At 50.5% G+C, this 25,263-nt stretch overlaps 9 protein-coding genes and 1 non-coding gene across 10 annotated transcripts; 3 read left to right on the top strand and 7 right to left on the bottom strand.

Annotated features, from left to right (window-relative positions):
• Nucleotides 1-370: 370 nt before the first annotated feature.
• GLK1 (glucokinase) lies at nt 371-1,984 on the bottom strand (the record flags this gene model as incomplete). Its single annotated transcript, XM_049251672.1, has 2 exons — nt 371-1,666; nt 1,790-1,984. The coding sequence occupies 2 exons, from the start codon at nt 1,982-1,984 to the stop codon at nt 371-373; spliced, it is 1,491 nt and encodes a 496-aa protein (XP_049109477.1).
• Nucleotides 1,985-2,860: 876 nt separating this feature from the next.
• On the top strand, nt 2,861-3,838 carry LOZ57_002608 (uncharacterized protein; the record flags this gene model as incomplete). The annotated part of the gene is made up of 1 exon (XM_049251673.1): nt 2,861-3,838. The coding sequence occupies one exon, from the start codon at nt 2,861-2,863 to the stop codon at nt 3,836-3,838; it is 978 nt and encodes a 325-aa protein (XP_049109478.1).
• A 158-nt stretch (nt 3,839-3,996) lies between these two features.
• Nucleotides 3,997-5,622, bottom strand: LOZ57_002609 (uncharacterized protein; the record flags this gene model as incomplete). Its single annotated transcript, XM_049251674.1, has 1 exon — nt 3,997-5,622. One exon carries the CDS (start codon nt 5,620-5,622, stop codon nt 3,997-3,999), a length of 1,626 nt encoding a protein of 541 aa, XP_049109479.1.
• Nucleotides 5,623-6,207: 585 nt separating this feature from the next.
• Nucleotides 6,208-7,758, bottom strand: LOZ57_002610 (uncharacterized protein; the record flags this gene model as incomplete). The annotated part of the gene is made up of 1 exon (XM_049251675.1): nt 6,208-7,758. The coding sequence occupies one exon, from the start codon at nt 7,756-7,758 to the stop codon at nt 6,208-6,210; it is 1,551 nt and encodes a 516-aa protein (XP_049109480.1).
• Nucleotides 7,759-9,214: 1,456 nt separating this feature from the next.
• Nucleotides 9,215-10,425, top strand: LOZ57_002611 (uncharacterized protein; the record flags this gene model as incomplete). Its single annotated transcript, XM_049251676.1, has 3 exons — nt 9,215-9,252; nt 9,323-9,912; nt 9,986-10,425. The coding sequence occupies 3 exons, from the start codon at nt 9,215-9,217 to the stop codon at nt 10,423-10,425; spliced, it is 1,068 nt and encodes a 355-aa protein (XP_049109481.1).
• A 128-nt stretch (nt 10,426-10,553) lies between these two features.
• Nucleotides 10,554-10,625, bottom strand: LOZ57_002612. The gene has a single exon. It is a non-coding gene; the product is annotated as a tRNA-Met (tRNA).
• Nucleotides 10,626-10,902: 277 nt separating this feature from the next.
• LOZ57_002613 (uncharacterized protein) lies at nt 10,903-11,145 on the bottom strand (the record flags this gene model as incomplete). Its single annotated transcript, XM_049251677.1, has 1 exon — nt 10,903-11,145. One exon carries the CDS (start codon nt 11,143-11,145, stop codon nt 10,903-10,905), a length of 243 nt encoding a protein of 80 aa, XP_049109482.1.
• Nucleotides 11,146-11,737: 592 nt separating this feature from the next.
• On the bottom strand, nt 11,738-13,167 carry LOZ57_002614 (uncharacterized protein; the record flags this gene model as incomplete). The annotated part of the gene is made up of 3 exons (XM_049251678.1): nt 11,738-12,019; nt 12,086-12,414; nt 12,453-13,167. The coding sequence occupies 3 exons, from the start codon at nt 13,165-13,167 to the stop codon at nt 11,738-11,740; spliced, it is 1,326 nt and encodes a 441-aa protein (XP_049109483.1).
• Nucleotides 13,168-14,793: 1,626 nt separating this feature from the next.
• On the top strand, nt 14,794-18,658 carry GIN4 (serine/threonine-protein kinase gin4; the record flags this gene model as incomplete). Its single annotated transcript, XM_049251679.1, has 5 exons — nt 14,794-15,239; nt 15,294-16,028; nt 16,090-17,981; nt 18,047-18,361; nt 18,429-18,658. 5 exons carry the CDS (start codon nt 14,794-14,796, stop codon nt 18,656-18,658), a joined length of 3,618 nt encoding a protein of 1,205 aa, XP_049109484.1.
• Nucleotides 18,659-21,776: 3,118 nt separating this feature from the next.
• LOZ57_002616 (uncharacterized protein) lies at nt 21,777-22,962 on the bottom strand (the record flags this gene model as incomplete). Its single annotated transcript, XM_049251680.1, has 2 exons — nt 21,777-22,703; nt 22,765-22,962. The coding sequence occupies 2 exons, from the start codon at nt 22,960-22,962 to the stop codon at nt 21,777-21,779; spliced, it is 1,125 nt and encodes a 374-aa protein (XP_049109485.1).
• Nucleotides 22,963-25,263: the final 2,301 nt, after the last annotated feature.

Below are 25,263 nucleotides of genomic sequence, written 5' to 3' on the forward strand. Positions count from 1 at the left end.
TTGGAATCGACTGCAGTTGAGGGATGACGGGAGAGAGCGGCGGGAGAGAGCGAACAGCGTCAGCGCCCGGGAAGAAGCCATGATATAGCTAATTATAACTAACAGAGTTTACAGCGCACGGCAATCCAACGTAAGTGATGGCACGATACTGGAAATGGGTGATTGAGTTCTGCCCCTCCTTGTCTCTGGAAAGTTACGCTGGGTCCCGCTGTGCGGCCGCACGCCCCGCGGCAGAAGTACTGATAATGCTCTCAAACAATCGCACGCCGCCCGCAAAGGGGCCGGATAGTATGTAGATAGCTAGCTATAGCAGATGCGAGTAAAACAGCCACATCGCCTGCAGTACAGAAACGCGATGCCTCACTACTCATTATTGCGCCCGCTGTCTCTTCTCCGCCTGGCTGGCGACCAAGGCGCCCAAGGCGGCGCCCACACCGCTCCCGTCCTTAGCAATCCCAATCTGGATCTTCTTATCTCCCGCGTCGCCGATCTCAGGGATCTCGCGCCATGCCTCACGGATGTAGTCTTGGTAACCCGGGTAGAATTCGACCAGGCTGCCATCAACGCCAATGTCGATCATGTCCTCCGTCGCCAGCTGCCCGCTGGAGATGATGATGGCGGCGAGCGGTACGGCGCTCAACCGTGCTGCTCGTCTCCCGATGGCGTGGGTCATGATTTTGATGGCCCGGCAGTCGTCGGTGCTGGCGTGCTCGATCGCGAGTTCGGCCTTCAACGCCTGCTTGACGTCCCGGAGATCATCCGAAGTATCGCCTTCGACTGTCGAAAGGAACTTCGTATCGATACCCCAGTTCTCATAGAGCGCGGAAGTTTTTGGGATCACGCTTGGCCCACCGCACAGTTCTAGACCGGCGTTCTTTGTCATATGAATCATAGCGCAACGAAGAATCTCACCCAGGAACATTCCCGATACCCGCTTTTCAAACATTTGGACACCCGGATTATTGCTGATACGGTCGAGCTCGCGGTCATGGGGAGTATCCGGAAGCACACTCAAAGGGTTGTCGAAGCTACCCCATTCCGTGTTGATGACCATCTCGCCGGTGGTCTTATCAAATGAATTGCCGTCTTCTTGCTCCAGCTTCTTGATGCGGTCCAGTTTCTCTACATATGCGCCGTTTGTCCCCGTTCCAAAGATCGCGCCCACCAGAGCCTTAGAACAGTCATGACAGGAATAGGATCGCGCCATCAAGGTACCTACGGTGTCATTGATCAGGGCAGCGACTTTAACTGGCAAGTGTCGCTTGTCAATGGCGTCTTGTAAGAACTTGCACACATCTTGGCCAACCACCTCCTTGATATCATACCCTTTGGTCCAACGATATAGACTGCCCTTGTTGATAGCTGTCTGGAATACGGGGAAACTGAAGGTAAAGCCCAAATCAAATGTCTCCTCGTCTTTGCGGTTTACTTCGCCAGGTTTCTGCTTTGTAACATGGGACGCATAGCGCTCTTCATGGTGCTCCTTTAAGAATTGTTCTATTCTCTCCGCGATGAAGTCGAAAAGCATTGAACCAGACTTGGCCACCATCAGCTCGTGCGGGACCACTGCTTTGCTCTGCACAATGCTAAACGTCGAATCTCCATTCAAGTGGACGGAACAGACGCGAAGATTGGTTCCACCCAGGTCAATCGCCAAATAAACGCCCTATGCCAACCAAAAGAACAAGTTAGCACGGGACTCATGGGCGGAATTGAGACAACAATCTTGCTCGTTTTTAGGAGGCACTCTTAACGGCTCCAACGGACTGCTTTCAACTGGCGGTCACACCTTTTCACTGCCATTGGGCACTGAAGTGATGTAGGATGGGATTTGGCTCAGGGTCGAGTTCTTCGATGTCAGTCCAGCTTCCATTTCGGAGAGGAACTCCTTCACGCCCCGATTGACATCGACTGCGGGGTACTCGAACTCGGTGGCAATCTGTCTGGCGGCGGCAATCACTGGAGGATCGGAAGAGAAGGCCATCTTGCGATGGTAGCGGGCACGTAAATCACTGTAAATGAACGGGAGAAGAGACAAAAGAAGGACAAGAATGGATGCAGCGACGAACGGGCCAAACGCCTCTCGGTCTCTGAAGGCAAGCACTTTGGCGCTGGTGACGTAGTTATGTAGGTACAGTAACCAGTAAGGCTGGGCAGGAGGATTCAAGCTGAGAGACGGCACAGCCAGCACTGGATTCTGGCGCTCAACAAATAATAATAATGGCGAGAGTCTCGCTCAAAGCCCATCGGGCGTCCAGAGAAGCGATCCAAGAGCCCCCGGAAGCGGGGAAGGCCTGGGGAAGGGAGTCAGACCACGGTTGAACCGCCTTGCGGTTTGGTTCAAAGTCAACCCCAGCCTTAGCAGGGGCGGATTTTTTTGCCTTGGCTGAACCCACGGTCTCCGAGAGGACAAACGCATTTCGCGGACACTCTATTGGGCCGTCCACCGAGCAAACTGTCAAGGTCGCGATGTCTTGAAGCCCGTGTTGGGGGTAGCTATGTTATGTCCTCGCGTGATTGAGTCAGCTGGCGGTTGGCGATGCAGGCATGCATGGGTTGGCGAGACACTTCGACGGCGGCGGCTTAGGCGAGGCTGAACGGAGACCGCCAGGCCAGTGACGGCAAGCGACATACATAAATACCCTTGACTGAACCAGCGCGACCATCTAGCTATGCCTGCTGGTGATTGACTGGTCTTCCATGCCGCTGCGACTAAGCGCGGTCACTGACATCTGTTTTCAGCCGCAAAGCTCTCATAGCTACATAAATAGCGCCCTAGAATGGGCAGAAGCTCGAGGACACGGAACTGGTGTCGCCAGAATCAAAGACCTCTTCGACTCGACTATTCAGATCCGCCATCATGGACAAGCGTTGCTTGATACCCCCGTTCTCTGCACCCGATGCTGGGCTATCCCGCCCGGATCTAGGTGTGCTGGACTCCCTTCCTACGATATCACGAACCCCAGCCCATGAGGCTTTTCTCACGGAGACCGATGTCAATGCGTTTCTACGTCGAGACCTGGACCTCTCTCGCCTCAACAGAATACACGACCAGCTATGGATGGCCGGGCGACCGATGAATGCCCGCCCGTTGCACCGGCAGCGCATGATGGGCGTCGAACTCCTTCCCACCGAGCAGTCTGATCTCCATCTCCTCAAATTCTCAAACCGGTTGCTCGTCAAGCCGCTACCAAGCTACATTCTCGACTACGACTTCTGGGCCGAGCATCTCTGTGGCTCCAGCGAACTGCATGAGTCTGCCAGCGGATTGCTCGTGTCGTACATCTGGCTTATCTGTTCTCCGCTGGATTTGAAAATCGCCCATGACTACCACTTGTTTCCAGACCAGCTTGACTGGACCTGGTGGAAGGCCTTTGTGAACGACGTGTTCGATCATATCAACATCAATGCCCTCGACACCGTTAACAAGCGTTATCACTTTGGCGAGCTCCGTCTTGGGCGCATAAATACCATATATCGCATCAAGTACTTTTTCACCCACTTCATTCGTGGCTACCTGTACGGCTATAATCGCTACCTGGTGTTCTTCGAGCGCAACTTTGGCTGGATAATTGTCGTTTTCGCATACTTCTCTCTGGTGTTGTCCGCAATGCAGGTCGCCATGGACGTACCGGGCCTGCAGGACAACAAGTCCTTTGTTAATGCAACCTATGGCTTTGTCATATTCTCCATTGTCTTAGTGGCCTTCTTTCTGGGCCTGGTCGGTGCTATTTTTACCTCAATTTTCCTTTACAATATGGGTGCGGCCATCCGGGACGATAGACAGAAAAGGCTTGAAAGGGAAAAGCTAGCAATGGCCAGCAGAGCTGAGACCTGATGTTATAATATTTTGGATTTCAATAAAGCGGACAGGGTTCTTTCCGCCAAGCTTAAACGCCTAGGAGGTGCCGCCTTTTCAAGCTTATGTATATACCCAAGAAGCGTTGGGAAATTGATATAGTTCACATGTGGTTCATGAATTGACGTACTTTTATATTATGACATGAGTTCATTACATCGCAAGGCATTGTCATTATCGCCATGCCCACGTAAGCCTCCATCCAAAATCCATTTCTCATTGTCCTCGTTATCGTCCTGCACACGCCTCCATGCCTGTCTCTGCTCTCTTTTTGTCGTTTGACTGCTCCCTGAACCATCATCGCCACTGTTCTTAGACGCAGCTGGCTTCCATACTGGCCTCACCAAGCCGGCGCCCTTGAGCAAAGGGTTCCGCGAAAACGTACCATTCGAACCTTTCTCCGATAAACCTGCACCCTCTGCTTCGTTCCATTCATCAACTTCCTCCTCCAATTCCGCATCTGGCGTCCGGGGAGTCTCTATCTTTTCAAAAGTCCGCACCACTTTCCCTTTCTTAATATCCAAGCTCAAGACCACACTCTTTTTCTCCCACTCTGGCCGGTTCTTCTCTTCCATCTCCCGCAGTAGCCGTTGTTGCTTTTTCAGCGCCAACGCACGCTGTGCCGGTGTCATCCACTGCGTCGATGCACTAGTAGGTATATCAAAGTCCGCTGCCTCATCCACGATCCGTGTTCGTTGTGCATTTTGTGACTGGAATGCAAGTAGCTTGTCACGATGAGCTTTGGCTGCTTCCAATTTGCTGTTGGCAGTAGGACTATTTGATGAGTCCACTGGCATGGGCCCACTGCCACTATCACGCTGATGGCTCTCGTTATGTGCTCTCATCTTCTCGTTTCCACGTTCAGTCCGTAGTTCTTGGATCATATCCTGCATCTCCGTTGTCGATAGGAGCGGCGTCCCACAAAACGAGCATGGCTGTAGCCCTTCGAGCGCACATATTATCTTTCCACAATACAGGCAGTTCGGGGCTGGTGTGAAGAGCGGGTGGATAGTCGCACTGCAATTGCATTTGCGTTGCTTGCGGTCTTTGGGGTTTGTAGATACTTCAAGTGCCGCGATCGCGGCTGTGAGATCAGATATGTTGCTGGTCGTAGTGGATGCCCCTACCGCACCCGTTGCCTTGGTTGATTGAGTGTTGCCCCCCCGCGATACTGCATTCGCCCCAGTAGCTTTCGCCTTTTTAGACCTCACATTCGGTAGATACTCTGATATTAGCTGTCCAGATGCAGACGGCGGAGCTTTTCCTGCCTTTTTCCCCGAGGAAGATTGTTGCTGAGCTGAAGTTGCTGGCGATGGAGATATTTGGGGTTGAGACGGTGCTCCAGGTATATAATCCTCTGCCTGCCGGGATTTCACATATCCCCCACCCACATTACCATGTCCATCTGGCCTCCTAACAGCTGCTGGAGTATGTATTGAGTTCTTCTGTTTTTTGCTGTTTCTGGGGCCCGTGTTGCTAGCATTCGACCCATTCCCTGACCTCCCAGTCTGCGTCCGTGTTTGTGGCTGCCGTTGGGGGCCTGCTTGCGTCTGTGCTTGTTCTCCACCTCTTCTTGAATTAAAACCCGAAATAAACTCTAGTGAGGCAGCCGAATCGTCCAGTAGATTCCGCAAATGATCAGCGCTCTCTTCCTTTGATAAGGTGGCTGTGTATGTGATGATTTGCTTTAGCGAATCGTCGTCAAGGGGGAGAAGTTTCGCGAGACGGGGGAGAGCCCAGGTTTCTAAGGATGCCGGCGACATGAGAGCAGGTTCTGTGGAGAGGAGGAATAGGTATGAGAGGCAGAAATATGATAATGATCTTACAAAGTGCAATGCTGGGCCCAGTGATGCCCCGGTCCTTAGGTTAATTAACTTTAGCTTGTTTGTTAACCAGTCAAAGCACGCTAAGATTAGGCAGTTGGGGGGCACAGACAAGCCTTAACTAGGGCGCCCTGAGCGCCCTGACAAGGCCACAACCGACTCCTCACACGGGACTCCGTAGTTATGTACATGCTTATTATTGCAGAAAATTATATTTTGGACTGTGGATTTCATAAAGTTCAGTTATCCTGTCAAGTAACTGTGATTAATACTCTTTTACAAACCACCTTCTAAAACCATATTCTAAAAAGCTTCCCTTCCCAGTCATTTTTTCATGGAACGCCATTTTGCTATACAGGATGCATGCACATAACTAAATCCACCCCGTGGCTACCGCAGAACACCTGGAAGTTTCAATCACCAAAACCAATCAGCACATGTACAAGAAGGGAAATCCTGAAAAGCCATGAAAGAGTAACAAGACCACCAATACCCGGTGGGGATTGAATGCAGGTCAGTGTGATATTAGAAATGGTACGCGTCAGCCGGCTCAACCCAACCCTTGTCTCCAAGCCAGACGAGCTCAATGACACTGTGTCCGTCCGTTTCTCGGAAGGAATATGTTTGATGAACATTGTTGCCGATAATAACCGAGTCAGAGAGCATCCATCGATCCTTTTGGATGCCATCTTGTACGGTCGGCCTCAGCGGACCTAGTCTGGCTTCAAATCCCTTTCCATCCTCGTTCCATGTCTTCTCGGTACGGTCAAATCCAACACTCTCTACCGTCAAGCTGGGGTCCATAGTATATCGAATAAGGGAATAACCATTGGTTAGTACCCAGAAGGTGCGTTTTTCGACTCCTGTATGGTCCAATGCCACTGTCTCGTTGAAGAGCCAGCGACGGAGCACAGATCGACGCCCTGCCACCACTGCCACAGAGCTCATCTTAGCGACATCTTTCTTGTACCATGTGTTCCAGTGATGTAATGAGTCAATCTCTCGTCCGGATTCAAAAATTCCATCGGGAGCTCCCCTCATGTCCATTTGAAATAGAGAATCCCAAGCGGTTAATCTTGTTTTTGCGTATGTTTTGATACACTGTGACAGTTTCTGGTCTCCGTGCTTATAACGGGTGCCTAGACACCTTTTGTACACTGGCTGTAGAGCATCTAGCAACCCTCTTGAAATAAATATGCCTGCTCCACCAAAAGCCATTTCTCCAAAGGTTCTGACTTGCCAACTAGCCTCCGATAATGCGCCGATGTAATGTTTCTCCGAGGCATCTAGTGTCGCTAGGCGACTTGCGATTCTGGCCACAGAAAGAAAGAAGGTATCGTCGTCTACAAAGCTAACCCATCTTGTATATGGGCGTTCTTCATCAATGAACTTTTGGAACGCTTCCACCAAGCCAAAATAACGAGAGGGAAATGGCAAGGGAGAAGGTCTGAGTCTGACATCAAGGCCTCGGTTTCGAAAATAAGCCTCCTGGGCTTCTAGGTCGTCTCTATTGTCAGGAACGAGCACAAGGATAGTTGCACCGGTATTTCCGTATGAATACAGTAAAGATGGCAGAAGTTCATCGAGTCGTTCAACAGTTGTTGCAAGCCCAAATAGCAATTGAGAAGTGTGGTCGGCAGGAATATCAGCAACAACGTTAACGTCGAGGATGGGCGAACAAGGCCAGTGTCCACTTGAATTGGATACCTTTAAACCGCGGTTGACGGGCCGAAGTGGAGGCAGGACGTAACCCTCAATTCTTTCTATAGGCCCGAAAGCTGTTTCTGCAGATTGGAAGCTGGGGCGGATGTACGTGCGGCTATAGTTCTTGCGGGTGAGCCATTCTCCCATCGTCATAGCTGGAGCAGTGGCCTTGTCGTTGTGGCAAATTTCATCGGGGGTTTTCTGCAGGGGGTCGATTTGCGAGTGGTATATTTGTGGAGGAGCCAGTGAAGGTCTTGGACGTTCAATTTTGGTGAGCGCGGCATACTCACTCTGATCAACCCGCCAAAAGAAAAAAGTAGCAGCAGCAATAGTGATGATGGGGATCAGCAGGCGTACTCTCATGGGAGCCATGATAGGCACACAATAGAGAGCGCGGTTTTAAAAGCTGTGAATAATTTTATGCAAGCTCTCTCTAGTTAGGTTATGAACAACATGTAGTATAAGAGAGGAATAGAGTCCTGGTAAAGGAGTTCCACAATAAATATAGTTTTTGAATGAAGAAGAATAGGCCAAAAGAAGGATGAGGCGAAAGGCAAGAGACGTGAGAGAAGAGATGGAAGACGCGTCGAACAAGCCGGGAGATTCTGATAGAGAGAGAGGCCTCCTGGTTCAGGGCATCACTGACCAGCGCACGTGCGGCCCGGGACAGGTAAGTCCGCAGTTTAGTAGAGGAAAAGACAGAGAGCGACAGACTTGAGGCCGTTGGGGTTCGGGACACCACTTCTCGACGCAGGAACGAGCAGCAGCAGCAACAACGACAAGGCGCTGCTTCAGCAACTCGGCTCCAGAGATGCTAGGTACCTGAGGTCCGGCCAAGATCTGGATCAAGCACTGGTCTGTGCAGCTGTCGTCAGGAGACACAGCCCCGGGTGGATAGCAAAAGGAGAGAAAGGAGAATGATAGATAAAGAACTGGCGCAGCTGTCGCGCCTCCGGAGGCCAACAAGCAACTGCAGCGATGCGTGGGATCGAGAAGGAATGAGCCAGCTCGGTCTCATCGCAAGGAGCGAAAAAAAAAACCAGCCAGCTCGAGCAGAGATTGAGTGTTTCGCCTTCACGCGCGCCCCCAAAGCCTGCAGCGACGGCCTTACGTATGTCGCCATCCCTGACGATCCCCCCGTGGGCCAGCCAAACGCCAGCAGCCCCTGGCCGGTAGGCTTTGCAGCGCACTGCGACACGCAGGGAGCCACACTCCACCGGCCAACCTGTTTGCTGCGGCTGGGACCGCGTGTTGAGTCGAGAACGACGCGCCAGAGCCTGCAGTGGAGCAGGGGGCTCCGCCGGCTTCATCCCGGTTCCGCCAAACATCCCCGGCGCTGCGCCAACTACTGCGAAATTGCTGATCAGCACTGCCGGTATTAACATCAGAGAGTATAGGTCGCTATTCCTCACACGTGCGCAGCTCAGCCAACCATGGCTTCTTGTATGGCGTGGGCCTGCGGAGTTGGATGCCAGTCCTCCGAAACATGGCCACACAAACTTCGCCAGTCTGCTTGCTGGTTTGGATACCTGGGCTGGCACCGCAAGCCGTCATCGGAGTATAACTTAACTAGTCAGTTATAGCCAACTAACTTCACTCCTCGGCTACCGTCAATTCACGGCGTTTTTCCACGAATCCGCCGCCACATCCAGGCCTTCTCAGCCAACCAAATGCCATTGGCCGGGTATTTTCTCCGCTTTCACCAGGCGGGATGAGTTCTACGAGCTCTACCCCGCCGCACTGATGCCGTCAACACGTTGTTGGTCACTTGGAGACTTCAGTCTACTCAAATAAACGCCACGGGTTTTGATATTGCGGAAAACAAGTCATGGAGACCCAGCAAAAGAGAACGATAGTTATTGTTGGGTAAGACCACAGTTTTCATCGAATAACTACTCGCTATCTCAAGGTGTTATCTATTCTAAGCTTCTCACAGTGCCGGGATCCTTGGCCTTTCCTCCGCTTCCTTATTGGTGAAGTCATCCCGGTTTTCGAAATACCGGATCCTACTTGTAGCGGCGGACTTTTCCTTCGACGGGCCCAACCTTGGATATGCGAGCACGGCAGCCGGTGCGCACTACCGCCCAATTCCAGCCACAACGCCGCAGTTGAAATATGAAGCGGGGCTCGCTAACACCACGTGTGAGCGGTTCAAGAAGCTCTCGTTGGAGCACCCTGAATCCATCATCCAGTTCATGGAGGGTATCGAATATGTCTCCGGAGAGGCCGCATCAGCGTATAAAACACTATTGCCTGAATATGCGCAGTTAACCGGGTTCCGTGTGCTGGACTCCAATGAGACACCTACCGGCGTTGAGTTTGCAGCTCGTTATGACACATACACTGTGGACCCTGATGTTTACCTCTTTCATTTACTAAGACGATTCAAGCTGGATGGCGGTGAAGTGCAAAGAACGCGACTCTCGTCTTTGCAGGAGGCATTTGACCTGCAGGGTCATGACGTTTCTCTGGTTATTAACTGTTCCGGGATGGGGTTTAACGACCCTCACTCATTTATCATCCGGGGTGGGTTCCGCCCGTCTGTTTCTATACCTTTATCCCAAAAACAAGTTAACTGATTTTCGCTATCTTTATACAGGCCAGACATGTTTGGTTTCTAACACTTGCAATAAGACTATCACGCGACAAGATAATGAGGGATGGAGTTTCCTAATTCCCCGGCCCTTGGGGGGTGGGACTATCGTTGGCGGGACAAAGCAGCCAAACGACTGGAGCGCTGTGGCAGTCGAAAGCACACGAGAAACATTACTTGCGAATGCCGCGAAGCTGTATCCTGCCATTTTGAACAGCGAAGGGAAGTTTGACGTTATACGTGACATTGTTGGTCGCCGTCCCGCCCGTGAGGGAGGCCTGCGACTTGAAGTCGAGGTCCTGCCTAGCACTGCTCCTTTGGAACGCAAGGTAGTGCACGCCTATGGCGCCGGCGGACGTGGTGTTGAACTCAGCTGGGGGGTTGCGGAGGAGGTGGTGAAAATGGTTCAGGATAGCTTGCCGCAGACGAGCCACAGCCGGCTCTAACGGAGCTGCTGAAACTGGTTAGCTTATACCTCGATTGAAATGAGAAGCTCCAGACTGCACTGAGCAGGAGAAAGAAAATTGAAAAATACATTGGAAAATGGAGGAAAAAAAATCAAAAAGTGATTTGATAGCATGTCTTGGTTTCGATCCAAGGTCCTCCGGGTTATGAGCCCGGCGCGCTTCCGCTGCGCCAACATGCTGGCTGGTGGGATTTTTTCCCAGCAGAGCTGTTGATGAGTGGGTAGCACCAAGTGGGAATAAGTCACACGCTAACTCTGAGTTTGCCGCAAAAGGAAATATGCACCACCACCATGGAAAAATTTGTTTTTTGCGCATTCATCTTATGGATAGTATCTAGTCCACACAAGGCGAATTGCTAAAGGCTCAATCGAGCACTTTGCTTCTCGATTTTGTTTCAAAGCGAAGGTTTGGCTTTTGGACCCAGTAATGGTGTGCAAGATCAACCGTAGCTTGACTTTATGCTAGTTGAGCGTTATTTCCAGCGATGGAATTCCATGCATAGGCAATGCCTAGTTGCCTACCAAGATGATAAACCTTCTCGCCGTCGATAAGGGTCCATTGGCTTCTTGATACAGATTTGGTAGAGGTAAGCTGCCTTGGAGTGAAATCAAGATATCGTGTCTCCTTGAAAGCTTCCCTGCGTTCGTCGACTGTGTAAATGCACTCAAGCGCCATATTCCACTTGGCTCTCTCGGCCATAATTTCCCTATATACACGCAACTCACCGCCTACAGGAATCTATTCGGCGAAGTTATAAAATATTTATTCGCAGCTCCATTGCGGGATCCAATCCACATGCAGAGTACTACTTAATAAAATTTTACCCAATTTCAACAGATAACCTCCCACTAATTAGAACTTACTATAGGCATGCAATGACACCTTTGTTTTTTTTAAAAAAAAATGAAAATCCTGCTGTTTCTATATAAAATTCAGGATCTTGCGAGGAGAATGGGAGTGGAGAGCTTATATAGTGGTCTTTTGGCACTCAAAGCAAGAGATATAAAGCAAAGGAGATGAAGAGGACGTATATAGGCAGGAGTGATACTTTTCTACCTGGACCAACTACAACAAGAACGCACTCAGACCTATGATGATAGTCATTACCACTCCATTTTCAAAGCCTGCCTTTGAATATCATCAAAAATTGCCCATAAATGAAGGTATAACATTCCAGCCTCGAATTATGAGAATTAAGACGGAGCTGAGGAAGCTCAACACTTTCCAAGATCAAAATAGGAAACGAAGACTTTTGACTGAACCCAGAAATGCCGAAGTTATTCTGGAATATTCACTGTTTCCTTACCCAAGGATCAAGCCGCTCAATGATATCTTCAACTGTAATCTCGGAGATTTCAGCAAGTCCATCTCCGGGGGTAAATGGGAGGGAGTGGTGATGAGGGTGCTTTGGAGGAATCAACACGTCGTTTACAATATGGACGACACCATCCTTAGTAATAATATCCGGACTGGCAACTGAGATAAATCCGTTCACTCTCATTTTCTCAAAACGATCAAACCCAGAAATATCGACACTTAAAGAATGGTCTTTAAGTAGCGTTGGGAGGTCGATCTGATAGAATTCTTAGTACCCAAATTTGAAATCAGGCCAGGCAAAGCCCAGATTAAAAGATCTCACATGAATTGTCTTGCCTCCGCTTCCCTTTTTCTCTACCTTATGATATGCATCTGAGTACAATGTGCGGCCAAAAACGATGTGATATTCAAGTAAGGCTCGGAGATACTTTTCTCCCCATTGAGTGAACAAGAATGCGTTGACCTTTGCACCAAGCTTTCGGAATGCGATATTGGTTGGGGCAAAAAATGTGCCTCCCGTATGGCTCGATGTGTCATTTATCATTTTATATAGTCCTGTTTTCGCTAGGCCAAAATCTAGAGTGCTGAAGACCGAAGGGACGAGACTTAATGTGTCGGAGGATTGGAAGGGAGGCAGTAGAATGTGATCGACTATATGGACGAAGCCATTATCTGCGCACTAATTTCACTTAGGTTACTGTGGTTCATGTAGTCAAGGTGCTCAGCAAGACCAACCAGATTTGACTTGTATATACGGGCCATGTAGTTGATAGTCATGCCCAAGGCGGTAAACTGAGTACTGATCCGTTGATCATGGTCTCCCAACTCATTCTGTTCGAGTAAGGTAGGGATGGTTCTTGAATGGAATATCTGTTTCGCCGTCTTAGGTTTCTGCAGAATGTGATATTCAACAATTTGTCTCGTAAACTCTTTTCCTGGATGAAATTTCATTGCAGCTTCCATGGCTCTATTACCTGGGACCAACACTGTATGATGTTTGTCAGGGGAATCCAGAATCTTCACGATGTCATCGAATTGCGAAACCGATTTTGCAAATAGACTAGTGTCTTTGTTAGAGGTAATTATCTGGTAGACCGTTTTGTTATTAGAGTAATGGTGATCATTCCAGTGACCACAGCTCTCAATACGGGCGCCTAGGTCACAAGCGCTAGCTTCCTCTGCCAGATATGACCGGTGAAGCGACCATGACGATGTCAATTCTAAGTTATTCGATAATTCATCAGCGTAAGACACCATTGAAGCAAAGTTCCCTTGTGTTTCGGGTCCTGGGATTGCCCATGGAGGTTCAAACCCATCCTCTACCACTGAGCCAAGTAGATTTTGCTCGGGAATCACAAAACCTGCAACAGCAGATACAGCATTTAAAACAAATAATGACTTCATGTTGGCTCCTTTTTTTTTCAAAAACTGTTAGGGGTATATATGAGTTATGTCTGGATTAATGTAAAGCTATGATGTGATTAAGAAAGAGAATCAGTTGATCAGACCGAGAGGTCCATACTGGCCACTTGCGTCAAGCTGACCCGCCACCTAGTAGAGTTGGTACAGTTGAGCTAAAATCTGGGATTGAGTATCCAAAAGGCTGGTGGAAGTCTCTATCTCAGCTATGTGGCACTTAGAACTTCGCACAAGAAACAGGTTGTTATCGTTCTTGTCTGTTGTCATGTTGGAACAGTGGTTGATGACATCAAGTTCTGAAGTTTGAGCCGCAAAATCGATCTCTGACTAGTGGCTTGGCCGATTTAGTTACATAAGCAGATAGCTTGTCTTGGCAACGCTGTTTCTATCTCAACGTCCAAACATCAAACGAAAACAGTCCAGCTCATTGCGTCCCATCTTTTCTTACCCATACTGTTTGGTAATGTGGCTTAGGATTATCTGTAATTCCAGTTTGTGCAGTTGTTCACCTTGGTTTGTATCTATATGCTGCCTTCAAGATTTTCGTTTTGTCCTTTTTTTTCTTTCTGCAGGCTGCAAGAAGCCTGCCTGAGAATATAAGATATTGAGTCTTTCAGCCCAGAGGCTTGTCTGACCATTTGGTCAAATAGACTATTCTGAGGATTTGCGCAATATGTATTTCCCGCCCAGTCCCCCTGGTGGTCAAAGAGTCGATATGTTCTCCGACTGAACCTCGAAAGCCTGGTTCAATCCACAGTATAGCTCAGTTTTGGATTTTCCACTGGAATACTGGAAATAGTGAAGTGGAATTGATATCGCGCTGGCAAGCTACACGGTTTTTCTTCTTAGATGTAGTGCAGCAGGCAGCTGAGGCACTTATGGAAGAAAAACTCCCCGTAATTGTTTTTCTTTTCTTATACTTTTCAGAATCTATCTGATCATGATTCAATTTCATTCTTCCCTGTAGAGCGTTCTTTCTTGCGGAGCACCTTTTCTCGATTCTGATATCGGGGTACGCCGCGTTTCGAGGCCATAGAAAACGCTAGTGGTTGTGCAGTTTTGTGTTTTTACAAGATACCAAAACCTACCCTATCTCTTATCAAGCATCCAAACACGGTTCTTGAAGTTATTTATTTTCTCTCGAATACAAACAACCTTCGAAGGTAGGATAATATTTCGTCTCACGCGAAAAACACGCCATATCTCCTTCTTTACATTTCGTATTATCTGCAATTCTGAAGAACGTGCACCCCCCGCTATTTCTCATCTCCCGCGTATCGCGTGCCCGGTCATAATAGTAGATCATTGACCTCCACCTAGCCGCCTCTAATTCTGTGATTCAGCCTTTAGGCTCAATTCCTATAGAAAGGTATTTCCTAATCATCCAAAACAACGAATTTCCAAAACTTGTTGCTCTGGCCATTGTTGACTCTTTTTTTATTTGGAGTAGTTTACAAATGACATATATCTATATTTCATATGGAGAAGAATGCGATCCATAGCCGTCGTCAATCGAAGCGACAACCTCTTTGCGACGCTAGCAATCGGGCCAATATCGCTAAGTCATTCAAAAGTGAAGCACGTCTTGAAACGCTCCCATTAGACAAACAAATGAAGTCTTCAAGTCTTCTCGGCTCCTTGAACGAGGTATCTTCGCTTACAACTGCAGAGAACAAACGCGTATCTGCAGTTATAGACTACCACACAGATTCAAAACGTAACTCTGCCATCTCGACAACTTCCACTGGCTCCGGAAGGCGAAAGACGCATATTGGTCCATGGCGACTGGGAAGAACTCTTGGGAAAGGCTCGACAGGCCGCGTCCGTCTGGCGAAACATTCTGTGACGGGTCAGTCTGCTGCTATTAAAATCGTATCTAAGAAATCTGCAGCATTATCCCAAAGCCAGAGCATTGCTGCGATGGATAAAAACATTGGCACTGCACCGGGTTCTCGTACAATTCCTTCTGGCATCGAAAGAGAAGTTGTTATCATGAAGCTTATTGAGCATCCAAATGTTATCAGCTTACTCGATGTTTGGGAGAATAGAGGTGAACTGTACGAATTGTGGTGTAGCCCGTCCTAGAAAGGCAGTAGCTAACTCGCCTATAGATACCTTGTTCTCGAGTATGTCGAAGGCGGCGAGCTATTTGATTACGTCTCGGAAAGCGGTCCTCTTCCAGAAGTCGAAGCCGTCAGACTTTTTCGACAAATTATTGCTGCATTATCGTATTGCCATCAATATAATATCTGTCATCGTGATCTCAAGCCCGAAAATATTCTGCTCGACTCCCAGAGAAATATCAAAGTGGCTGATTTCGGTATGGCGGCTTTGCAGCCGATGGGTCACTGGCTAAATACGTCATGCGGGAGTCCCCATTATGCGTCACCCGAAATAATCTATGGACACAGATATCAAGGCAACAAAGCCGATATTTGGAGTTGTGGGATAATTCTTTTTGCTATGCTGGCTGGATTCCTCCCATTTGACGGTGGCGACCTTGGTAGTACTCTGAAGCTTGTTAAAAAAGGAGAGTACATACTTCCTCCCTGGTTCAGCCGAGAAGCCGTGGATATGATCCAACGAATTTTACAAAAGAAGCCTGAGAACAGGATTTCTATGAATGAAATGTGGCAACATCCTCTTCTGAAAAAATACGAGACTCATCCCATCCTCGCGGATTATCCACTAAATGCTATAGGACCCCCATCACCATTGTCGTCCAAAGATTTCAGAAAGATGGTGAGTCATCGTCGTGATATTGATATGGAAATTTTAAGAAGCCTCCAAACACTATGGCATGGAAAAAGGAAAGATGAACTAATGGAAATGCTGTTAAATGACGAGTAAGTTAGCCGAGAGTTGTATCGTCTGTTTCTCCTATATTTTAACATTCTGTTTCGATAGAGCGAACCACGAAAAGTTGTTTTACAAAGCATTGTTGAAATTCAGGGAAGAACAGCTTGAAAATTACGAAGGCCCACCACTAGAGTACTCGTCCAGTGACTACCATCACATCTCAAGGCCACTCTTTCGACCACACAAACGGATATCAGGCAACTACAGTGAAAGCAGTGTGTGGAAACGTTCCAGATTCTCAATCGCTACAAACACATCTAGTCTGAGGGAGAATTCCGGTAAAGGGCCATTATCCGTCAGAACAATTGCCAGCTATGACCCTTATAGATCATCTCAAACCGCCATTACCGAACCAAAGGTTGAGTATGCAAATGTTGTCATCCACAGGCACCCTTCAAGTGGCTTTAGCGCCGGCGTGCCTTTGGATATGCTCAACGTCGGGACTCAGCCTGTCGGAGAGAGAGGATCTTCACTTATCCTTTCATCGTCAAACGCTGCACCATGGTCCTCATCAAGACGAAGCTCTATCGCATCTTTCCAGTCGCGTAGCTCAATGGGGAGTCTGCGCCAACGCCGAGCTTCCACTCGTGGTTATAAGAGAAATGTTTCTTTCCGACATTTGCAAAATATGAAAACAGCAAATCAAAGTGCCAACACTACCAAATCATACGCTGAATATTCATTGCCTCCAGAGAAAAGGAGACCCCAAAGGCGTCAATCTGAAAGGGCCAAAAGACTATCCACTGATAGATTCAGCAGCCCATCTCTGCCTTCACCGCCGGCCTGCGTACAACGAGCTTCAACCAAGGAAGGGGAAATTCAAGTGGAAGTGAAGCCACGTCAATCTTATCAATACTGGAAAGAAGAAGCCCGAAAGGTGTCGCAAGAGCTCGAACAAATCTGCGAAGAGGCTTTCAATAGCTCGTCTATTTCATCTTCCCAGACAATAGACGCTGGATTCAAGTATCCAGAGTCACCTGTGACTTCCGTCTCTACCCCTGGAAATCTTGGCAGATATTACGATAAGAAGAACAAACGATCTTCGCGAGAGCAAGATTTTGAGTCTTGCAGCTCCTATGCGACCAAGGAGTTGGTTGAGACTCGTCGTCGATTGATAGAGCATTCAAGCCAGGCTAACGCGGACAACTTGCCCTCCTATCTCTCTGAAGTCATCGCTCATCTGGATCGCCTGATTGGAGGTGAATTGGCGCTTTCCGCAGCAACAAACTCAACTTTAGTCAAGGAACCCACCCGGTTATCACAGAATTTCGACAATAAACTACCTCCTATCTCGGAAGAGAGGCCGCCTGTGCGAGATTTCTTATCCAGTGAGAGTAATTTTGGCCGATCAATCTCAAAGACTGTTCCATTGAGACCGGATGACTGGGAAAGAAAGAAAACAATCCGAGTAGTACCAGATTCGACCAACAATCTTGGTACAATAAAACCGCTGACCATAAGAAAGAAGCGCACGACACTCGAATTCCGAACTTCAGCCAGTGACTCAAGAGACTCGGAATCACAGCGGAGTGCCAGCGAGTCAGTTCCCCCTGATCGGGCAGCAGGTCGAAGAAGCACGACTGCACGGTTTTTCAGCGGGCTTGAGCCAATTGAAGAAAATCCAAAATCCCCAAAGAAAAGCGAAGCTCGCAACCCTGCAGAAAGCAGGAAATGGTCCTGGTTTAAACATACTAAATCTGCGAGCTATGCAGACGTCGGCCCTCCAACGCCACCAAAGGACAATCTTCCATCTGGCAGGTCTTCGCTCTCCAATATTGCAAACGTTAGCTCTCACAGCATTGAGGGGCTGAACACGGTTGAAAAGCACCCTGAAATCAAACGAGTTTTCCCAAGCGGTCCTGCAGAGACGGGCAAGAAGCTGCTGAAACTCTTTGGCAGAAAGAAACATGAAAAACCAATCCATGAAATTGGAAGAGGCAGTAAGTGTCTATCTTGAATCATTGTAGAAACGGTTCTCCTTTTGTTAACTTGGATCGTCTGGCAGTCAACGACCCCGATTTCTCTTTTACGAGTCTAGCCAGCGTAATCGACAGCGGCGGCTCGGACTCCAATGAACACACCATTCCCAGCCGCGAAAGAAAAGCCGAACGATCAGTCTCTCCGCCGCCCAGCCAGAATTGGTTTATGAAATTCTTCCATATCAAGCCTGCCTCAAGAGTCATTGCGCTGAGTCTCTCCAAATCACGCGCAAGAAAGGAGATCCTCAAGATCATCCGTGAATGGAGAAAGTATGGCATAGAGGATATCTATTATGATAGACCGAATGGCGTCATCCGCGGGAGGGTGGGAGAGTTGAATCGTGAGTCCCCAACAATATTTAGTACCGGACACTAGTTAGCTAACTAACCAACTTTTCTACTTTCCAGTCCTCCGTCTCCGCCCCGTCGACTTCTCCGCAAAACTGTTCACGGTGCTGGAATTCGGCCGCCAAGCCGATCTCAGTCTGATCCGGTTCAAACAGGAGCGTGGCGCGGCGTCGTCTTTCCGAAAAGTGGTGGATACGCTGACCACGGTCCTCAAGCAGCGCAACTTGCTTGTTGAAGACGCAGTCAAAGCCAAGAAGATGGCCAAACTCCTTGAATTCGCGCCTCAGTAGGCAGGCAAGGATGGGATGCTCCAGGTTGAAGAAGAAGAATAATAATAGTTAGCTGGGTTGGAGAACGCGCGTGCCGTTCATTCTTCCTCTGATTGGAGTCTGCGGCAGATCTTGCAGAGGATTCTCAAAAGCTTGGACTGGATTTTGAGGGCCTTGTTTTTTTGTATTTTTTTTTTTTTTTTTTTTGTTTTTTTTTTGTTGCAAGAATGCGGCGGCTATGCTTCATAGCTGCTTCGCCTGGATTGTTGCGCTTCCACCACACCACAGACTTGACTATGTTTGATCACCGGTTGCTTAAACTATTCCCTTCTCGAAAAAAGTCATCCTCGGCTCGCGTTAGGTCGCTGGATCTGAGTCTCTGAAAGTTCCCCATACTGCAGCCCGCACCGCGCCCCCGTATCCTATTTTAGCCTCCCCACACCTGTTCCAACTAATAACAAGCCCAACACCAGCGTTGGCATTGTGTGTAGTTATGTATGAGTGTGCATCTATGTATCGAGTATATTCTAGCCCAAAAAACAGACCCGGGATAAAAAAAGAGAAAAGAAGAACAAGATGGAGACGGCAGCATCAGCCGCGAGAGCCTTGGGCCATCCTACCATCATACGACCCAAAATCCTCACACACCAAGCCATAGTTAGTGATAGGAATGTACATTGAGGCATTACCAACGCCATCGGAAGCAAAGGATCCAGCCATGCCACGCCGTCACCCGTTGTCGGGGGGAAGCCACAAGCCAACGCGGGCCGCAAAAACACCTTGAACCTGGCCATCTAGTCACCTAACTAACTACTCCATAAGGAAAGTAAGAAGTAGTTACATAGCTCACTCATAGTTACATTCGCAAAAAGAAAACCCCAGTCGGAGGCAGAAACAGCCACAAGTCAACTAACTCGTCTACCAACCAGCTAACTAACTATCATACATGCACAGGGGCGAGACATGGTTTCCCCTGGGACCGGGCCCCATCTCTCTCCCATGCAGCCACGCATCTGCCGCACACATCACGACTCCATCTGCGCGACCTTTTCCTTGTAATTTTCTCATCTGCAACCAAACTGACTAGTTAGTTAACTAGTTAAGTTACCCTCGAGCCTCCAGGGCCAAGCGCCGCGGCAAAAAAAAAGGCAAGCCACCTATCTATCCACCAGGCAATTAGCTAGCTTGCTGGCTGAGTAGTTACTAGTTATAAAATGTGTGTGGGGTACAACTAACTAACTAACTAACTACTACGGAGTAGATACGTAAGAGCTACCAACCAGCACACATCATAAACCTGCATTTCCCGCATGCACGTCACCGGTCTCGTTAGTTACGTAACTAACTAGCTAATTTCCCTACCATATTCCCGATCCGTCCATACTACTCCACCATTCTTCTTATCCTCCTCCTCCTCCTATAATCTTTTTTTGTTTCCCGTTTTAGCGCTTGCGCGCGCGGCAACGGCGGGCGGACGGGCGGACGGGCTGGGTGGAGAAAAAAAAAAAAAAACCTCCGACGCGGCCGGGGAGCGGCAGCGGCGGTGATTGGCCCGGACGCCGGACGGACGGAGCGGGGGGCGGGGGCGCGGTTGCCGGCGGGCGGCGGGCGGCGGAACGCAACCTTAAAAGGAGGATGTTTATCCGGGCGCCGAGAGCCCGCCGCTCCGATTTACTACTAGTAGTAACTACTTACTACTACTGGGGTGGGGCGGCGCGGCGCGGCGCGGTCGGATTCCCAAGCCCCCTTCCCGGCTTTATTGGCGAATCCTGCGCGATCTGGGATGAGCGATCTCGGAGCCAGCAGAGCAGGGACCCCCGTTGCGCCGTGTCAGAAACACAACGGGAAGGCAGGGGGCGGGAGAATGAGCGAGGGAAAAAAAGTACATTCATACTATGTTTCAGTCCGGCTGCGTGAGAGAGAGAGAGAGAGAGAGCAGAAACAATAGCATACACTAACAATTCTCATCGAGACAAATTCAGATAGCCACCCGCCCATCCATATCCTAGTATTCATTTCCAGTTTGCATTTCACGCTCTCCAAACGTGGTCTGTTATGCTCCACCTGCGTCGCTTTCAAATGCAATCTATTAAGAAAAACCAAGAACCGGAGAAGACTTCGCAGACGTAAAAAATATAAATAAAAACAAAGTTGAGCATCCCAGCCGTCCGCTAACAGATCAAAAGTTACGGGAGAAAATGATAAGATATCCGCCCGCTGCAATGCAAAAAGAAAACGTGCAAAGCGTGAAAGAGGATATTCAGATAGCCGCCCACCTCAGGCCCGGATAATTGCCTGCTTTTTAATGCAACAAAAACATAACGCAAACAGAGCATGGATCGTAAGTATTAAGGGAGAAAACAAAAAGAGTCGGCAAGCCACTCGCAGAGACAGCAGGGGAAAAGCAAGGGGAAAAGGCAAAAAATCAAACCCAAGACATAAAGGGAAAACGTTAACAAATTAGTGGGTTGCCCCGGATAGTTTATAAATCTTTTGTGGAGAAGGAAGCTGAAGGCAGAAACATAACTCTATAAAACGGCTCAGAAAAAAAGTGAAACGCTGGAGTAGTAACGTTGGCGATCTAAAAAAAAAAACGTCATAGCCGCGTGAGCCGCAATTGCTGCCGAAACTTATTGGCGGGTGAGGAGTCGATTGGCGGTCGGCATTCCATGGTTCGAACTTTGGCCCGCAGAACGCACGCGAGCATACATAGATCTTCCAAACACAAAAGGTTCTCCTTCGTCGAGAGCCTTTTTCTCTTTTTTAGATTCAGTTCTGGAATCGTCTCCCTGCCCCTCGTCGTTGATCTTCATGTCTCCACAAAACATCTTTGATAGCGCATTGTCGTGAGGTAGGCATCCTGCCCATAAAAACTGCCCCGCCACTGCGGTACGCATGAGAGTCTCTTTTTTCCAACGGGATATTCGCAGGACACCGTCCATACTGCCAGCCGTTTCACAAATTATCCAGGCGCCCATGACCAGCATGGATTATTCTAATCGTGCAAAAAACAAAACTTGTCGCTTTTCCGGGCCATCATCTCCATAAGGCATACATATCTCTTGTAAACTCATTACTCCTCGTAGTCTTATTCCGCGCTCAAGATCGAGCTGAGCCGGGGTGGGGGCGGTGCATTCGCCTAGCGGTTCAGGCCTTGCCTGTCGAGCGCGCTGACCATACGACTATCTGCATCGCTGCGGAAGCTCTGTGGTTCCGCAGGAACGAGCATGTCCGTCACGCTAAGCCCGCTGCGTCTCCCATTGGATGCTTGTCCGGGTGGTGGAGTGCGATCAGAATCTCTCCCACTGGAAGGAGATTGGGGCGGTGGTGGTGGCTGCTGAATACTTGGGTACGGAAGGTTCGGTGCTGGAAGGGTAGCGTTGGCAGGCGGGTTTGACTGGTCAAACGAGTAGGATGAATGAGAGGAAAGCCTCCTTGACTCCGACTGGGAAGGGGAGTAGAACGGTCCTTGGCCGACGGCAGCGGGATGGGGCGAATAGCCTGCACCAGAGGTGGCAGCAGGCACCGGAGGGAGGGTAGGAGCTCCAGAATAATCGTACCCGATAACTGATTCACGGCGTCCTTGGGGTGCTCGCTGTGGAGAGGAGCGTGAGGAATTAGAGCTAGACACGGATGGAGAATGGCCAGGGGATGGGGAGAGTGCAGCCTCGTCAGGATGGGGGCGTTTGCGACTCACAGGATCATGAAGCAAGACAGGATGGGCCAGGGGGATAGGCTGGCCACTTGGTAGCGTCACTGGGATGGGTCCTGACCTTCCGTACGGGTGTGGGTACATTACCGGAGGCATGGGCAGCGTGCTGTCCGGTGCATGGCCAAGATGGGGTGGTGGCAATGGTTGGCCGTGGGCACCGTACAAGATCACAGGTTCTCCTCGACCTCCAATGCGTGGTCCGTTGGGCATGTTGCGAAGATGTGGGTATGCTGCATGAGCAGGGACGAAGGCTTGTGTCTGCGAAGACACTGGAGTAAACATGCAATCTTGGTTAAATCTCACACAGTTGCTGCATCGGCCATCTTGTGACGTGTCAAATCCGGAGCATCGAATCTAGAACTTCGTTAGGGGGGAACGGAGACATAAAAAACCACGACTGGAATAGTCCACACACCTTCCGTCTGCGGCAGTAGCGACATGCGATGGCCGTTCTTTGTCGGGGAGCAGCCGTTGGGTAGACGACTGGAGGTACCACGGGGGCAGCGACGGGAGGTGGAGGACCGTACATTTCAGGGGGGCGCTGGAAAGCACCGGGATTGGGTAGACGGTAGGCATCGGGTTGGGGGTGCTGGGGGTGCTGAACGGTAGCCATTCCGGCGGTGGAAGGTAGCTGTGGATCTTGATGCTGTTGTTGATACTGATATGAAGACTTGGGGGAAGAGCCCTTTTGGATTGGAAGTTAGACGGATAAAACAAAAGCGAGAAACGTAAGGCAGCAAAGTAATTGCAAAAACAAGTTGAAGGACGCGTGGGTTGGGTATCAGAAGTTCAGAAAGGTAAGGCAAGGCCAGGACGAGGCGGAAGTGGAGACGCAGCAAGGCCAAAGGAGTCAAGGCAACGGACAGAGGGAGGGAGGAGGGCAAATACGGACAGAATATTGCGGCGACGGCGAGAAGACAGGCTGCGGCGGCGGCTGGGGTTGAGATGAGGGTTGCGACGGCGTTTGGGGAGGTGGTGTAGGTTGTTGTTGGCCAGCGGTCCAGGGTGGCGGTGGGAGCTGTCCGTGACGGTGGGACTCGTTGGACATTTGTTGCGGCCTGGTGGGACGGATTGGGCGGGGGGGGGCAAGCAAATCCTTCTTATAGATATAGCAACCTAATTTGGTCGGCGAGCTTGTGATGCAATTGGGGGGGCAGGGATGAGCTGCAGGATTTGCCAATCTGGGCCGTTTCCCAACGACGGCGCAGCTTGGAGGATGACGGCACAGCAGAAAAAAGCGGGACGCTCGGGACAAGGGTCAAGACCAGGTGGAGGCCGTGGCCGGGATGGGCTGGACGAGGTGCGTTCTTGGGCTGCTGCTCTGCCTCCGTGGCAAGGGCCGCAACGATTTGGGGGGGATGGGCGCGATGACTCGCGGGATCTCGCATAGCCCGCCGGGGCTTGGGACACGCAGGGCCTGCAACGGGGGAGAGAGACGAGAGAAACGCGCAGCAGCAGAGTGCAGCAGGGCAGCAAGTGTGTGCCGCGGCTGAGTGGGTATGCCGGGCAGCTGGAGAGGGCGTGAAGGGAGGGCCTGGCGTGCTGCACGTCAACGCAGAGGCAATCCCGCTAGCCTCGCCGAGGGCAGAGGGCGCAGATGACGTGGGCGGATGCAGCTGCAGCTTGCGTTCAGCAGGCTGGGGATGCAGGCCGTGTGCAGGTGCCTTGGGGACTGTTCTAAGGGTTATTAATATTATTTATCTCCACGTCTTTGTGCTTGGCCTGGGACGGGTCGGCGGGCGTGGCCGTGCTCTGGGGACTGACGGAAAACACGGCGAGCAGCGCAGGCGAGGGTGAGAAAGGAAGAGAGAGGGAGAAGGGAGAAAGAAAACGGAAGCGGCGAGAAAAAGAAGAAGAATGCAGGCAGCTGAGACACCCGCGTTCGCGCGGGCCAGGGGAGCGGTGAGAGGGCCGGTCGCTGCGGACAGTCTGGAGCAGCACGCGCGCCAATTGGCCGGGACGGGCTCGCCAACGGGAAAAAGAAACGAGACGAGACAATCAGAGTTTACGCATGCAGCGCAGCGGACAAAGAGGCGAGCAGGGTGAGAGGGAGAGCAGAGAGGGAGAGCAGAGTGGGAGAGCAGAGTGGGAGAGCAGAGAGGGTGGGAGAGGGAGAGGGAGAGGTGGGAGGTGGGAGGAGGATGAGGGGGGGGAGGGTTACCTAAAGCGGTCAGCCAGGCAGCAGGCGAGGCAGGAGGCGGGCAGCGCAGAGCAGCAGGGGCAGCAAGGCAGGGCAGGGCGAGCAAAGCAAAGCAGAGCAGGATCCTCGCTGAAATAGCGAGCAAGGCCGTGTGAGCCAGGCATAGCTAGTGAGTTAAACCGGCTAGCTCGCCGTCTGCCAGCGGGCGTGCAGCGTGCATTGGCGCGCCCGCAGCGGCAAAGCCCAACCATGGATGCGCGGGCGTCGCGGCGGCAGGCTAGCGAGGGATGGGATCGCGAGGGAGCGTTGCGCCGTACCGTACGGTCAGCCCGTGTTTCCGTACGCGCCCCCCCCGTACCACGCCCCGTACGCTCCGTACCGCACGCAAGGTACCGCTGCCTTGGGCCGCGCGCCACACCGACCCGCCGCCGTCTGTACAACATATTATATTCTTCTCGCTTGCCCATGTCCTCTACCACTTCGTCTGCCCTGCTCGCTCGTTCGCGGAGGCAAAAAAAAAAAAAAACAAAAAAACAAACCCGTCGTCACACCCCTCCCGAACACCCAAACCAACAAACCCAATTCGCCCAGAATCTGGCCCGAACACGCCGCCGCCGCCGCCGTCACCGCTATCGCCGCCGCCTCCCTTCCCTTCCCTTCCTTCCCTCCATCCATCGTGTCGAACCCAGTTTCAACCCGGCTGCTCCCTCGTGAGCGAGGGGAGGGTCCCGCCCGCGGAACCACGGAGGCGGGTATCGGATCGTCGCCCAGCAC

The sequence above is a fragment of the Ophidiomyces ophidiicola genome, assembly GCF_022830035.1.
Source record: "Ophidiomyces ophidiicola strain CBS 122913 chromosome Unknown scaffold_7, whole genome shotgun sequence".
Classification (NCBI taxonomy): Eukaryota; Fungi; Ascomycota; class Eurotiomycetes; order Onygenales; family Onygenaceae; genus Ophidiomyces; species Ophidiomyces ophidiicola.